General features: G+C 37.4%; 1 protein-coding gene across 6 annotated transcripts in view; it reads left to right on the top strand.

Moving 5' to 3' along the window:
• The window catches only part of PIGG (phosphatidylinositol glycan anchor biosynthesis class G), a 73250-nt gene that overhangs the window by 11672 nt on the left and 45432 nt on the right, over positions 1–16146 (top strand). For 3 of the 6 annotated variants that reach the window (XM_041471098.1, XM_041471089.1, XM_041471106.1), the window contains exons 6-8: positions 601–813; positions 8927–9144; positions 11553–11834. In XM_041471098.1, the coding sequence (XP_041327032.1) occupies positions 601–813; positions 8927–9144; positions 11553–11834 (713 nt within the window). Of the gene's footprint in view, positions 1–600; positions 814–8926; positions 9145–9841; positions 9945–11552; positions 11835–16146 lie in introns of those variants that run through there. The other 3 variants (XR_005955437.1, XM_041471116.1, XM_041471122.1) reach the window with 3 other exon arrangements.

The following is a 16146-nucleotide window of genomic DNA, read 5'->3' as shown; positions in this document are numbered from 1 at the left end:
ATGGAATCTTACATAGGACTCTTTAAAAATCACTGGGTTTGCCTGCGTGTAGCCATGGATTTAGAGCCTCAGCATTCTTAACCTGATGTCTAATTCTGTTTTCCTAGTGACCTGATATTAATTAAATCTTGAGCTGTTGTCATTATATTGAGATGCTTCTGGAATGCAGTCAGCATTATTTTAGGTTCTCATTCTTTGTTCATATATTAAATTGGCCTACTGTAGTGCTTTCTATTATTTCTAATGTAAAAGTTATGAAATCCTCTCAGGATGTAGGCTGCAACTTGATATTAAGGTGATGTTCTGGACCATCTGTTTTCTTACTTGTATAACATTTATGTCGTGTTTACAGTAGTTGTTAGCATTGAAGAGTGTGCTGGCTAAGAATTTAATAAATATTGGATTTACAGCAGCAGATGATAGCAGCTGAAAAAGATCAGTCAGCTCTCTGTAGACCACTTAAAATAGCTGATCTAACACCAATGAAACAATTTTCAAACTAATAAGGTGCCAGCTGTCTCTGGAGAAATAGAATGGGCTTCTTATTGAAATACTTCTTTTCCTCTCTCTTTTTTTTCTCTTTTTTTTTGTTCATTCTAGCTCCTCTAGCCCAACCTGAACATGTGCAGCAAACAGATTTAGCTAGCACACTGGCAATAGGTCTTGGCCTACCAATTTCAAGAAACAGTGTTGGGAACCTTATATTACCAGTCGTTGGAGGCAAGACAATGAGAGAACAGCTACGTTTTGTGCACTTGAATGGGTTCCAGCTTAGCAGATTGCTGCAAGAGAATACACCTGCATATGAAAAAGGTAAATTAGCTAAAAAAATGTTACAGATATATTAAAAGGAAACATGAAACAGTTTGGACTTTTAAATTTAATAGTATGGCATTGCACTGCAAGTTAGCTATTCTTTTGAGGGCAATATTCAGAACAGTTGTACTGAATTCAATCTTTACTGCAACCTACTTTGATACACTTCTGAATACAGTTTTTTTAATGACTGCTAATATTCCTAGTTGGCAAAAGAGCAAAAATAATGATGGAGTAAGATTAAAGTAAAATTGCCAGTGTAGTTAAATCTCAGTGGTTTCATAACTGCTCTATGTGAGGTGTTCTATATAGGGCACTGACTCTGAGCTATTTGGAGAATTAACACAATGGACTGAATTTTCTAGTTTAAATAAAAAGATGCTTCAAGTAAAGCTGGGAGATAATTTAGGGTAAGTTATCATTTTATTTCATTTTTATGTAATAAATTCTCTTGGAATGAGAACCTAGAGAACAGCTAATTAAAAATTCATGGGGTGTGTATGTGTACTTGGAGGAAAGAATAAAAAACAAGTAGAAAAAATAAACCAAGCCTAGCAAAATGTGGTATTTCATTAGGAAGCATGATACAAACCGCAGTATAAATAATGAAGTTAATATGATAATTTTGTGAAAAAAAAAAAAAATTGAGTCAGAGGGTGAAGGAGAATATTTTACCATTGACATTAGAAGATGTCTTAAAGTGACTGTGAAGCTTGTCAATTGATTTGTAATCTGTTGAATTATTAAAATAACTAGATGAGAATGCAGAACTGTTTTACAGCTAGGAATAATTAAAGTGGATAGCAATGTAGATTTTAGCAGAATGATTGTTCTAGGTCAAGAATCAATTATCTTTCAACATCACAGCTTCTAATCATAATTAAACCTTGTCCAGGAATCTCAACAGAACAAATTCTACTTGTAGCAACAACATGCCTATAGCTGGACCCATGCTCCATCTCTTCTGACATTTTTTTTCTGCACAGATTTCTTCACTTAACCCAGTTGTGTCAAGTGAGGAACTTGCCCTGTTGAGGGGTTTCAGGATATGACTGTGTTGCTGAAAATGCCATCACAAAATTCCATCTGACAGTATTTCTGCAAACACTGATGAAGCAGGCTGGAGTTTCTACCAGCTTCTTGTTTGTATCTTCATTTTAATTTTATTTTTTGTCTGGGAACAGCTCAATTTCAACTTGTAGCTTTCATCTGAGTAATTAAAGGCAAAATTGCCAAGGATAAAAATGTGAGAACTTTTTATGGTGCTTGCTTGTGACTGCAAACTTACTAGAGGTGCTACCATGCTGGAAAGAGTTTGGGAGGCAAAGCATCCACAATGACTTTCTCTCCTTTCAGTAATGGAAAGTCTCAATTACATGGTGCAAATCCAAGTCCAAGTCATGGTAGCTTTTTTTACAGTCTTAATGTCAATTTCCCCTGTTTCTGTTGACTTCTTAGAGGGATCTTGCTTTTCTTAGAGTGTCCTAGATGTGCAAGGCTATAGGTTAATGCTTGGCTCTGTTCAGTTAAGACTGGCAGGGAAACTGTACATTCTGTTTGTTTAGTGTTGTTTGATTGATGTGGATACTTCAGGCCTAGAGATACTAAAGACAAAGTCACTAACTCAGTGACTAATATATGTAACTCAGGATCGTGCATGGATGGCCATTTGTTTTGCGTGGCTTTCAAGTGAAGATAAATGCCATCCCACTATACCACTACAGGCACATATACATATGTCAGGATTCCTCTAGAAGGAGGTTACCTTGCAGAGAAGTTATTATATTCAGTAATCTGATTCATGTTCAATAAGTTTGCCTGCTTCTTAAAAAAGGTAAAAAGGAGGATCCTGGGAACTGCTTAACTAGTCAACCTCACCTCTGTGCTTGGTAAGATCACAAAACATCTTCCTGGAAGACATACTAAAACATATGGAAGACAGAAAGGTTATTGGAAATGACTGACACTACTTTGCCATTGGCAGATTGTGCCTGACTAATTTTGTGTCCTTCTATGATGGAGTAAATGCATCAGTGGACAAAAGATGTGTCATCTACGTAGACTTCTGTGAGGCCTTTGGTAAGGCCTCCCTGAACATTTCTGCTGCTGTTGTTAGAGTGATATGGTTTGACAAATGGACTCTCTAATGAATAAGAAATTGGCTGCATGTCTGTAAAGTCGGTGGCTTAATGTCTAATTGGAAACCAGTAATGAGTGGTGATGTAGTGAAAGATGTCTCCATTAACAGGGCTGGTGATGAACGAGAGAATCTTAAAAGCAGCTTCCAGCCTGAATAATTTTACAATTCTAAGATTTTAAGTTGGGAATGTGAGGAGGGAAAATTGATCTTTATGTAAGAGAGTGATAGGCATGTAGCTGTGCCTGGGAGTGGATGATGAAATAGCTGAGAACTTCTGGGTCAGGATTAGTGCACAGACCAACATGGGCAATATTTTATGGGCATCTAGGACAGACGTATTGTAAGGAATTCCTAGCTTTTCAGACAACTAGAGGGAGTCTTACTTTCATTAGCCATGGTGCTTATGTGGTGCTTCAGCCATCCTGTTGCATTTCAGACTAGAGATAACTGGACAGTGAGATGGACTGAAAAGTGGCTCACCTTCTGGGCTCATGTGAATGTGATCAGCAGCATGAAGTCCCCCTGAAGGCCATTGTGATCAGCCATAGGGCATGACTCAAGCCAGAACTATTCAACATCATCATTAGTGATCTGGCCAGTGGGACAAAGTGGTGTCTTAGTAAGGGAAGGACACAAAGAAATCTGGGAGAAGTGCTTGATGCAATAGGTGGGTCTCTTGCCACTCAGAAGCACTTAGACAGGCTGGAGAAATGGGCTGACAGGAACTTCTTAAGGTTCAGAAAAGGAAAATGCCAAATCCTACACCTGGGAAGAAGTAATCCCAAAGTATTGTAGCAGACTGGGTTTTGACTGACTGGAAATAGCTGGAAGAACCACCGCGATGTGACTAGAGACACCAAGTTGATTATCAGGCAGCAGAGCACCCTTGTAAAAGGCAGGGCAATAGCATCCAAGGTGGCATGAGGATGACAGTCATCAGTTGGTCAGTCCTGCCTCTTCTATCAGCTGTGGTGAGCAGGCATCAGGAGTCTTGGGTCTGGTTCTGGGCTTCTCAGTACCATAATTTTGTGGATATAACATAGTAAGTGCAGTGCATGGTCATGAAGGTGATGAAGGGATTGGAATGTTTGTCATACGAGGAGGGCCTGCGGGTGCTAGGACTGTTTAGGAGGGGTCTTATCAATGTAGGTAATATATGATGGGAGGGAATAAACAAGATGGGACCAGAGTCCAGTTGGTGGTCCTCACAAAAAATCTGGAGGAAACCTTTTTAGGTAAGATTTGTCAAACACTGGAATGAGTTGGCAAGAGAGGTTGTGGAGGCTTCATACCTGTAAATGTTCAAGACCTGACTGGACACAGATCTGAGCAATCTTCTTTAACTTACCCTACTCAGAACCTTTTAATCTGTATTTGTAGAACATCTGAACACTCATCCGAGTTGTACTGACAGCTCTTGGGCTATATAATTTCTGAATTCCACAGACAAGGACTTCTGCCAGGTTTTTTTGAGTGAAAGAAGCCCCAAAAGACAGTTGGAGTCAGTCATTTGCTTAGTTGGACATCACTGATATTGAAACTGCTGCTGTAGTTTCAAGCTTTCCAATGTGGATTCTCCTCTAATAGCAACTAGTGGATCATAACATTTCGGTTCAATGCTAAGAGAAATGCCTTTTACTGGAACTTCAGTTTAAAGTGAAAGATATACTTGAAAATGCTTGCAAGGATAGCATAAGTCTTGCTGCTTTAAAAAAAAAAAAATTTCGACTGTTGAGGTGAAAACCAGTAAGCTCTGCTGAAGGAGAAAACCTGGCATTCCTGTCCAGTGCTGTAATTTACAGGACAGGGGTTAGAGCACCAGCTGTTGGGACCATGAGGATGATGACTGAGTCAGGAAAAAACTCACCCATTTTAAGCTATATCATAAAATATACTTTCATTTTTGGTGGAATATTAGTTTCCTTCTTGACACAATGGGATGAAGTCAGCTGTCAGTTGAGTTGAATCACTGTCAGATGGGAAGGCAGAATGATTTTAACAAGCTGTTTGATAAAGAAGCCATGGATTTCCCTGAATTCGACTGCTCCAATGTTAAGAGCAAACTGTAATAATAAATGAAAATTTCTTTTCATCTTCAAGCGTGTTTTAAATATACCTATTAATAAATAAAGAGCAGAATGAAGGTAGGTCGAGTAACTCTCCCCCCAGTGTTTGTTCATATAAGCACACATTTTAAAACTAAGAGGTTGCACAACATTTAATTGGACTTGGGCTTTGCTTTATTAAGGTTCAAAAGAATCCTCACACTTAAACATATCATCAAGTAAATTAAATTTTACATGAGATACTTGAAGGTTGACTAAGCCTTTATTATTTAAAACATATATTTTGAAACATGCTAATAAATTGTAATGTGAGGCATGAGGTTTCTTTTTGATAGATGTGGATACATGCAGCTAAAGAAAAAGTCTGAAAAAGGAGAATAAAAATAGCTAGCAAAAATTAAAAAGCTGAAAGAAGAATTATCTAAAAACACACTTTGAGTTTTTGAGCAAGTTTATACCTCAGTGTAGGATTGGTAGCCCTAGGTATCTTGCAATGCTTCCCTTATGTTCTGAACTTCTGAACATGTAGTTGAATGATAAATTAGGGACTTTTCTTTGAAAGACATTTTACAGTGGAATGAAGAGTCATGCTGGAGAGGAAGTTGGCTAGTGTTATTAAAATGAGTGCAAGCTTTTAGCTTGGGACTGATCTTGAAATTGCATTAGATTAAAATAATTTGACTTTTACTGGGACATGTATATGTTGAAACTGGAGAAGTCACTTTTACATTATTCATTCTTTCTTATAGCTCTTTTTAAATGATTGCTGCCTGTGACTGGAACTAAGTGAAATTATTGTCAAACAGGTGCTTGCAAAGCTTATCCATCTGGTTGTGATGAGACGGTAGTAAGGCTGAAGCACAAATTGCTAATGTAATACTATGCAAGTAAAACATTGCCAGTGCTTTGTGAAATGTGCAGCTGGGCAAGATTTCTTTGGATTTTGTTTCAATTTTGACTTGTTTTATGAGTATCCCATATGGGAGTGACTTGCCAATATTACCTACCTGTTAGCAAAATGCTTCTCCAACAACTTAATGTCCATGACCCTTATTATTTTATGCCTTCTGCGTATAAATGTGCCACTGAACCAATATAACTGGTTCTCCAATGAAATTTGGCAACCATGGTCTTTTATTCCTGTCTGAAAGATGTTTAAATCATTCATTCGTGAGAGTTTGGCTAAAAGTCATCTTTCATAACATGGATGCAATGGTTTTGGTGGGCAGTTAGCTTGGAAAGGAGTAGATGAGAATGAAATAAAAATGCTAAAAAGGCTGAAGAGGGAGACTAGTCAAGAAGCATGAAAAGAGAGAAGAACAGGAGCAGAAGATGTGGAGGAAATTTATTTATGTTTCAAAATATAGCCTGAACTCATTTCAGTCTTCTGTATAATGAAAAAGTGTCATGTCAAATCTCAGTTTGATTAAAGCTCATTTTAGATGATCCTTTATGGATGTCCTCAAACGTATGAATATTTAACTCTTATTTCAAATATACCGAACAAGAAACTTGACAGGGAAGTTAAAAGAATTACAGGAAGGAAATGAAATCCTCTGAGTGCACAGGCAGCTACCTTGATATACAGGTGTTTGCAGATCCCTGCAAGCCCCCTGCATAGCAGGGTCAGCATGCCTTGGAGTCAGAAGGGCTGGGAAAACAGACTGGACATTTTGAGTTAAACATTGCCTTTTAAAATTCTCACCTTGAATTCAGCCCACAGTAGATAATGAAATGTCTTGTGTGATAAGAGACTTGTAAATAGTAAGCACGGTTCTTTCATGACTATACGGATTGAGAATAGAAATACTTCATTCACTTGAAATAAAATTTAAAATGTTTCTGGATTTAATAATGTACTTTTGCTGAAAAGACTTCACAAAAAAAAAAGTGTTTTTTTTTCCCAAGTAGAATACACTGTTCATCTACGAGGAGTGAAAAAGAGCTGCAACTTAAGTCTTTATGACACCAAAGTTATTTCACTCATTGTTTTAACCTTTTTTGTCTGAAGCTGTACAGCTGTACAGTAGTTCACAGTAGTTCCCTACTTTCAGCTAAGAAGGGAAGAACTGGACATTATATAAAATTTCCAAATTGACCTTTTGTACTTAAAGTTATCTTTATCTTTCAAGTCAAATTGCAGGGAAATAGCAAGTACTATTAGTGTGAATGAAAATAAAAATAAACATCTGTTTTTCAGAAAATACTGCAGGTAATTGTGAATATTCATGTATAGTGTAGTTCCAGTGAGATATGAGTTTCTGAAAATTATGCTCTTGCTTTCCATGTGTTATCAACTGAATTTGTATTGTGAATGCATACTGTATTCAATGACCAGTATTTGAAAAGCAGAATCACGCATAAGGTGAAGTTGGAGTGGATCACTGCAGGTTATCTAGTCCAACCACTGCTCAAGCAGGGTCCCCTACAGCCCATTACTCAGCAATGTGTCCAGACAACTTTTGCATAACTCAAGAAAAGGGCTCTGCAACTTCTCCATGCAACCTGTTCCAGTGTTCAGCCACCCACAGAGTAAAAAAGTTCTTCCTCGTGTTTAGGTATAACTTCCTGTGTTCCCGTGTTGCCTCTTGTCAACAGGCAGATTCCTGCCTCTTGCTGGGCACCATGGAGAAGAGCCTGGCTCCATGCTCACACCTTTCCTTCAGATACTGACAGACATTTCTGAGGTCCCCTCTCAGCCATCTCTTCTCGAAGATGAACAGGCCCAGCTCCCTCAGCCCTTCCTCAAAGAAGAGATGCTTCAGTCCCCTCATCATCTTTGTTGCCTCCACTGGACCTGCTCCAGGAGCTCCATGTCTCTCTTGTCCTGAGGAGCCCAGAACTGGACACAGCACTCCAGATGTGCCTCACCAGGGCTGAGCAGAAGGACAGGATCACCTCCCTCAACCTGCTGGCAATGCTCTTCCTAAGGCATCCCAGGATCCCATTGACCTTCTTGGCCCCCAGGACACACTGCTGGCTCATGGACAGCTTGTTGTCCACCAGGATCCCCAGGTCCTTCTCCACAGAGCTGCTCCCCAGCAGGTCACCCCCAGCCTGTGATGGTGCCTGGGGCTGTTCCTCCCCAGGTGCAGGATCATGCACTTGCCTCTGTTGAATTTCAGATATTTCTTCTCTTCCCATCCCTCCAGCCTGTTAAGGTTCTTCTGAAGGGCTGCACATCCCTCTGGGGTATTGGCCAGCCCCTCAGCTTTGTGTCATTAGGGAACTTGCTCATGGGAGGCCTCTGTGCTCTGTGTCATCCAAGTCACTGGTGAATAAGTTAAACTGCTTTGGACCCAGCGTCAACTTGCAGGGGATGCTGCTGCTAACAGGCCTCCAACTAGATAGACTTGACACTGCTGATTAAAAAACCCTCTGAGCTCTGCCTTTCTTTTAGTTCTCAGTCCACCTTCACCATCCACTCATCCAGCCCGTACTACCAGCTGATGTGGTGTGCGTGTTGTCTTCTTTGGTGTTTTCCCTTGACATCAGCCATTTGATCATCTCCTACTTAGCTTATACAATGTGTTCTGGATAATGAGTAGTTCCGGTGGGCAGCATTGCTTTCTTCCCCCTCCCCCCACCCCAGTATCTAAAGCATTTAAATTGTTTGTCCTGGAAACATTTTGTAAAAATGAATGACAAACTTATTTTAATGAGTTTGTCAATTGTTAGAGGTCTTGACAGTTTATTAGGTTAGAACTAATTGCTTTTATTCCAAGTAACTCGTACTGCTGCAGGAAGACAGTGTAATTTTGTACCTGTGAAAAAATTTTCAACTGGCATAGTAATTATATATTTTTATACATTATACAAGCAAATATAAAAATATGATTACATCTCCGAGTAATGTTTGTTCATGGATCCTCTTGCTTCTTTTCTTTTCTCTCCTTCTCTCCAGATCCTGGATATGAACATTTTAAGATAGCAGAAAAATCCCATGGTAATTGGATCAAACTGTATTTAGAGGGGAATAATTCAGAAATACTCTTAAATCTTGGCAAGAAGGTCCTGAAGCAATACTTAGAGGCCCTCAAGACTTTGAGTTCTTCATTAAGCAAACAAGTGGCACAATATGACATGTATTCGATGATGGTGGGGACTGTGATCATTATGGAGGTATGAAAATAGATCTTTCTGTGTAAAAAGTTAAGTGCACAAAAGTAAAGTATCTTGGTGTTGGATATGTAATGTATACACCTACTAATCTTTAAAATTACTGAATATAGATTCTTAGGGTTGGCTGACATTCTGCTTGCATAAGATTAATACTCTTTTTAAAGTAAAATCTGGCCTTTAAAATGATTCAAGAGTGCTTTTGATGTGAATTACTTATGTTTTAGTGTAGCTAGTTATAGTAGATACGCAGATGTGCTACAACATCAATTACTCCCATATTAGTTAGCCTTCTGTTTTTGAGTAACTTTAGGGAAAAAAACAAGAGTCTGGCAAGTAAATCCCTAGCTGTTCCTCTTTATCTAATATTGAGTATAGCTGCTCCAAGCAGGCAATACCTTATATGGAAAATTCTCACAGTTCCAGGAATTGTTCCTTGTACTGATACATTTAGAACCCTGAAATAAATACTTGCTGTAGGGTTACCTTTTCATATCTCCTGTAGTTACAAGGATAAGATATACCATATCTCTTTAAGTGGATCTGTCCAAGTGATGATTTGTGGAAAATTCGAGTGCTGGGTCTCCTTTGCCCTGGCAGGGCTCTGTGCCTTGTCTCCCATGCACTAACAGAGTGCCTCTGAAACGGCTTTCTGGTAGACTGCTCAGTGGGGTTAGTCACTCTGCTGATCGCTTCACAGGAATGAGTTCCATGGTGCCGTTGCGTAGATGGGATGGTAGGTTCTGTTCCTGCTCTACAGATGGAAGATCTGGAGGTGGACAAACTTCACTGCAAAGGTGAAGGTGCATATCTTTCTTTGTTCCTTTGTTTTCAGAACCTGTGCATTCAAGCTGTTGACTGTTATTTTAGATCTGAAGCACTGGATTTTTTTTTTTGGACTGCAATTGTAGATGCTTACTATTTCTGGAAAACAAATCTTAGGTGTTATACACAATCAGTTTTTTATCAAAGAAATACGCAGCTACTAACCACAAAAATTTTTGTTGAGAAGTGTATGCTCAGTGTAGTTGTAAGACTCCAGCAAAATGGCTGGAGTTATTTTTTTTCTCCAGTGCAACACTAAAGAAACTGCCTTGCTCTCCGAAATGTTTTTGTCTTGAAATCGATTTTCCACCTTCACTGAATAAATAAGAGTAGAGGAACTCAGATGTCTCTTTAAACTACACTATGCTATAGATGCTGTTTATCCTGTATTTCAGATAAGGAGAATACCTCTGAGAAGTGAACTGATAACAGTGCATTTGTTCAAAAGACCTAAATTTAGTTTGGTAGATACCTACAGTTTGAGCATTTTCCTGCCATGAGTGCTATTTTGGTTTTAATTTTAAGTGATGGGCTGAAATGTAAGACTTAAGCCAGTGTGATAATCAAAACTGCATATTTTCATAACCAAATGAAATATGCAGTAGAATATGAAGAAATAGCTGACTATTGCAATACATTTTTTTTTGTCTACTTTACTATGTCTCACTGTAGTGTGGGAAAAATTTTAGGCATAGGTCTTTACAAGTGACAGTGAAAGATTTCAGATTGACAGTGGTCTGATATAGTTGTTTTTGTTTTTATTTGTTTTAATCTTGCCCTACCACCAGCTGATTGAGGTCAGTCTAGTCCTAGCTCCTTCTCTGCAGCTTGCAAACATTTTAGCATGTGGCTGAAATTTCCCACTTTTTGGTAAAGATTTGTATATGAGCACAGAAAGTTTCTTTGTGTTGTTCATCTCTGCTGCCACAGTTACGTAAGAGAAAACTTGGAATTCTCTTCGATCTGTGTGCAGGTCAGAGCAAAGTGAAAGTAAAACCAATAAATTCAGCTAAGGTAAGGAGAGATACAAGAAGTAAATACTGCGAGAATTCATGAGCTAGAAATTCAGCATACACTTCTGCGATGGTATAAGAACTTCCCCTAGTTTGGGAAGCTATTTAGCTCAGCAGGATCTCATACATATGTATTTCTTATACAGGAAATAAATTGCCTTTGACAGAGTGTATTAACTTCAGGCATTTACAGGTGACAAACAATGGGTCAAATTTGTTTGCTTAGGAACTATTTTGATACTGGGAGCTCAAGATCTTTTACAGGGAATGAAGGTCATACATATCACTGGTTGCCACAGGTGAGGAGGCAAATGATGAGTTATTAAACTTGGGAACTTGTGTATTTAAGCCCTTAATAAATGAAAAGACAATATTGCGTTTTCCCATTTATATGGTAATATCTTACTGGGGGAAAAGAAATCCAATATAATTCTTCACAGGTATTTTTGATAAAGTATGCATATCAACAGAGTGACATGGATGACAACAGCGTGATTTTTTGTGTGAATTCTTACTGTATGCTAGCCCAAATTTTCAAAGTATTAATTCTCCTTTTTTTTTTTTTTTCTCTAGGTTCTGATACTGCTTTTGCTCAGTGTTCCAAAAGCCTTGAGCAAGCGGGCAGAATTTGAAGTGCCCCTCTCCCCTCCACTGTTCTCTCTGCTGTTTTACTTGATGTGTCTGATGCTGTGTGCTGTTCATGTCATTGTATGCACATCAGCAGAAAGTTTGTGCTATTTCTGCAGTATGTCCTGGTTAACAGCAGTTGGAGTGATGATGCTGATTTCTGCACTCATGTGTGGTATTTTATCTGCTGTTGCAAAGATTTTTGAGAATTACAGACTACCACCGAAGGTGAGCGTGTGCATTAATTATGGTTCAAAATGTTTTATCTTTCATATACTGTTTCATATACTGTCTTCTATCTTCTATCAATATTATTATTGTCAGTTAAAATTTTGTTTTCTTTGTATATGCTTAAAGAAATTCTTACAAAGAATTCTTTGTAATGTAATATGAATATGTATTTAAAACTGTGATTGAAATGTGTTGTGGTCCCTGTGGCATGATACCAACCTGATGAAGATCTAAGAAGTGCTTTTTTTGACATGTTTTGAAGAATTTTTTAAAATACTGTACAGTATTTTTCAGTTGATTTTATGAGATTGGAAACATATATATATGCCTTGTATATGCTTTTACATAGTTAGGTTTCACAATTGCAATTAAAGCAAGATGTATAATACTTTACAATAATATTAACAAAGGACAAGTGACGATACAACAGACAGTAATGCTCTAAGAAGAATATACTTTTCCAGTATACCTTTTCTTGTATTGATGTTATTAATGTTTGGGGTTTTTAAAAAATAATTTTGAAAATGTGATAAAGGGAGATAATTTAATCTGTCTTTTCTACTTTTTAAGCTTAAGAAATAGAGTTTGTTAAAATCTTTTGGAGTATGAGGAGTTACCTTCTGTATATTACTTGATGAATTTTATTGTTGTGTTCAGTAGAATACAGGTAATTCCAAGGAAAGAGAGTTTGCAATGTCTTTTCTTCCACTATGAAACTTAGTGTGCCAAGAGCTGTCAGTCACACCATAAAATCAGTTTCTAGCTGTTTTTTCTACTGATTGTTAGTCATATTTTTCAAAGGTCTCTGATGTTCAATAGCTTCACTGCTCATAGTACTCCATTTGATGGTGCAGCCTCTGCGTAGTACAGTCCTTCATCAATCTGTGTTTTCTAGAATCAAGCTTGGGGGTTTAGTACCTTTTTTTGAGTGTCTGACAAAATATGGCAAGTATGTTGCTTTTATGATATGACAACATGCTCTATCAAGGAAAAAAGCAAACTTTCTGACTTGAAGAAACATTTTGTAACAGCTATGTTTCTTACAATTCAGAAAATTCAGAACTCCCGAGTAAAGATTAATTTTGCACTCTGTGCAGATATGTGCTGTAATTCCTGAGTGTAGATTTAAATCCAAATTCTTACAAGTAGGGCTGCTAATATATTTTATTCAAACTATACCAGATCATAATTTATTTCTATAATTTCTGATTAGGTGCTTTTTTTCTTAGAAAAAGAATAAAAATATAATCTTGAAATAATTATTAATGCTCCAGTGTAGAAATCTCACATGTACTTGGTGTGCAATGACAAACACAACTATGAAAGATAAACTTGTTTTTCATATCTTTTTACTAGTTTTTCTAATTTTAGTAAACAGTAGAAATTGAAATACAATGAATTTTGTAGACCTGCATAAAATTTACATACATGCCACTTCAATAGCATGAAGAGCAATTACAACAGGTGATACATTTCTTCTCCAGTCTCAAAGATATAGTCTCAAAAAAGATAGTCTCAAAGAATCACAGAATGACAGAATGGTTTGGGTTGGAAGGGATGAGAAAGATCATCTGGTTCCAAATCACTTCCATGGGCAGGGACACCTTCCACTGGACCAGGCTGCTCAGAACTCTATCTAGCCTGACCCTGATGGGGCATCCACAGCTTCTCTGAGCAGCCTCTTCTAATGTCTCACTACCCTCAGATAATCTGCTTCAAGTTGATAATACACAAATGAGATTTTCAGCAATGTCTTCCAGATTTGTTCATATGTTTGTTTTTCCAGGGCTGGGGCAGATAGAAATAAAAAATACTGGATTCTTCATCCCAGGTTGGTCTGTGATCATATTCCTACCTGAGATATATCTGAAAATGTAGAAGCTTAAGTATATCTCATGAACTTTAGCAATAGTAATTCTGGTTGGGCAGACATGACTTTATATTCAGACCAGTAGAAATAGATTTTTGTCATCCTGTCTTCACTCCTATCCCATGGGTGAGTGAATTACTGGATGTATCTCATTGCATCAGTCAGGGAGGCTTTGCTGTCTCTGTTCAAGTTCCAAAGAAAGCTTGAAATATTCCTTGTGCCTTCATTCCAGATATGTGTAAAAGCAGTGACTTGGTTCTGAATAACATTTTATATCAGTCTCAACACTGTTGCAGAATGATGTAGTGGGGGTTTTTTTGGGTCTGCTTAGACATATACAGAGCCTGGAGAAGGTGAAAGGAGCAGTGTATAAATCTGGTGCTGATTGTAATGCAGATGTGTTCCAAACATTCATCTCCATCTTTCATCCCCTTTCCAGTAGAATGCCTAGATTTTGGGGGAGAAATGGGTTCTTTTTATATGCTGTGTGTTGATCTCAAGGGGCCTTCTGTGTGAGATGTGAGTATCAGTTATGCTAAAATATCTCTGAATCCAAGTGTTTTGTGACCTGTGCATCTCCACATTGTGAATCTGCCTGTGGAGTCAACTTCTGAAAGAATTCTGAAGCCCTTGTCTTCTGATGGTGGGAGTACAATCCTGAATCTTGGCCTTTCTGGTTAAAAAAAAAAAAAAAAAAAAGCTAAAAAGACTTTTCTAAGTTCAAACTAGACGATAAAATGTAGGTATTCTAAAAGTAATTAAGATAAGCTCTCCTGTTAATGGCTTCAGAGCTTTTTTTCCTTCAAATTGTTTCCGTTCACTTCTAAAGATTTCTCTGAAGTGCTTCTCATTTGTAATGCTTTTTTTTCCCCACTGTGGCTGAATATAGAAACTGATTACCAAGTTCATGAATTTTCTGAAGACCAGTGCAGGCAGCTTTAGCATCTGCTTCCTGACTGTTATTTATAGATTCTGATTGCTGTGTTTCTAGCAGAACCAGTCCCTTCTTTTAATGATACTTCAGGCTTTAAATAGTTCTGCAGCCATTTATGAATTCCAGAAAATCATTGAAAATTTTAACTTCTTGTTCATAGTTTCACTGTAATTGCTTGGTAGTTGATTTAAGCATGGTATTTACTACTATTAATTGTGGGGGGGTTTTGTGCTGTTTCTGGTGGAAATAAAAACTAACTATTTTTTTGCAACTAGAATACAGAAGTTAAGGCTTGTCAAGTAGAGTTCTTGAGAATTTTCATTATGCAGAATTACAGTGGGTTTTTATCACATCTACAAAATGTCCTTCTTTCAGTTTATTTTACAACACCTGTTCATTTAACAGTATTTTTGATTTTCCTCCTTTTTTTTGATATTCTTGATGAATTGAACAATGTTACATTTTTATGCAATTGCACTTAAAATATTTTTGGCATTTTCGGTCTTGGGGAGAAAAAAGCTGATTGGGTGATGTCTTTACCAGATAGCATTCAAAAATTATCCCAAACTGCTGTGAAAATGTAGGAGCAAGTGTGATCTGTAGTACTTTGTCATGGAAAAGTAACCATCATAGAGAATCATGGGTTCAGGGAGCTCAAGTATCAGAAGGGAATATAATGATAAGTGCTTAAATTGTAAGAGATGGTGAGCATGAAAAATAAAATGTTTGTCATCTGAAAAGTAGTTGCAGAATTTCTCAGGCATTAACTGTAGATGGTTAATCAATCACACACACAAAAAAGGTAACTGGAATAAGACTCAGAACACAGACTACAGGAGGTTTATTTCAAAGTGAAGAAATTTCAAAATTTAATGATCAAAGGTGCATGTACTCTGTCATTTAGGTACTGACACTTTTGCAAGCTAGCAAGGTACGTTCAAAGATAGGGCAGAGAGGTCAGTTTCTGTATTGCTTAAATATTAGTGCTGATACATCAGTTGTTAAAATTGCCTTGGCTTGGAAGATGATATGTTTACATCACTTGAAGCCTGGCATTTAAAGATTTCTAAACAAAAGCTTCTGTTTTAAGTTTTTTTGCCAAGATACCAAACAAGCTGAGAGTAATACAGGTTTTTTAGTATCTGGAGCGTCTGCTGAGTTCCTGAGGGCTGGAAATGTTCAGCAGCTGGAAAAACAGAGCTGTGAATATCAGAATAAGACCTACATTTCAATGTCTTTAAACCAAATCTAAAAACTAGGTACGATCTAAATAATCTAATGTCAGACTGTATATGACACCATACTCAAGGCATTCATAATAAGGCACAGTTAATATATAAGGGATTAGAAGTAAATGTAGAAATCCTTGATGAAGGTATTTCTAGAATTTCTTAAGATTATCAAGGCTCAGGAGATTATAATTTGCATCATAATTTTAAATTTTGCATAGTGATTTAACTCTGATCCGAAATGTGGTTTATCAGTAAATGTCATTGGATTTTAAT

The sequence above is a fragment of the Pyrgilauda ruficollis genome, unplaced genomic scaffold, assembly GCF_017590135.1.
Source record: "Pyrgilauda ruficollis isolate IOZ18807 unplaced genomic scaffold, ASM1759013v1 scaffold106, whole genome shotgun sequence".
In the NCBI taxonomy this organism is placed as follows: domain Eukaryota; kingdom Metazoa; phylum Chordata; class Aves; order Passeriformes; family Passeridae; genus Pyrgilauda; species Pyrgilauda ruficollis.
This window is presented reverse-complemented; position numbering and strand designations above follow the sequence as displayed.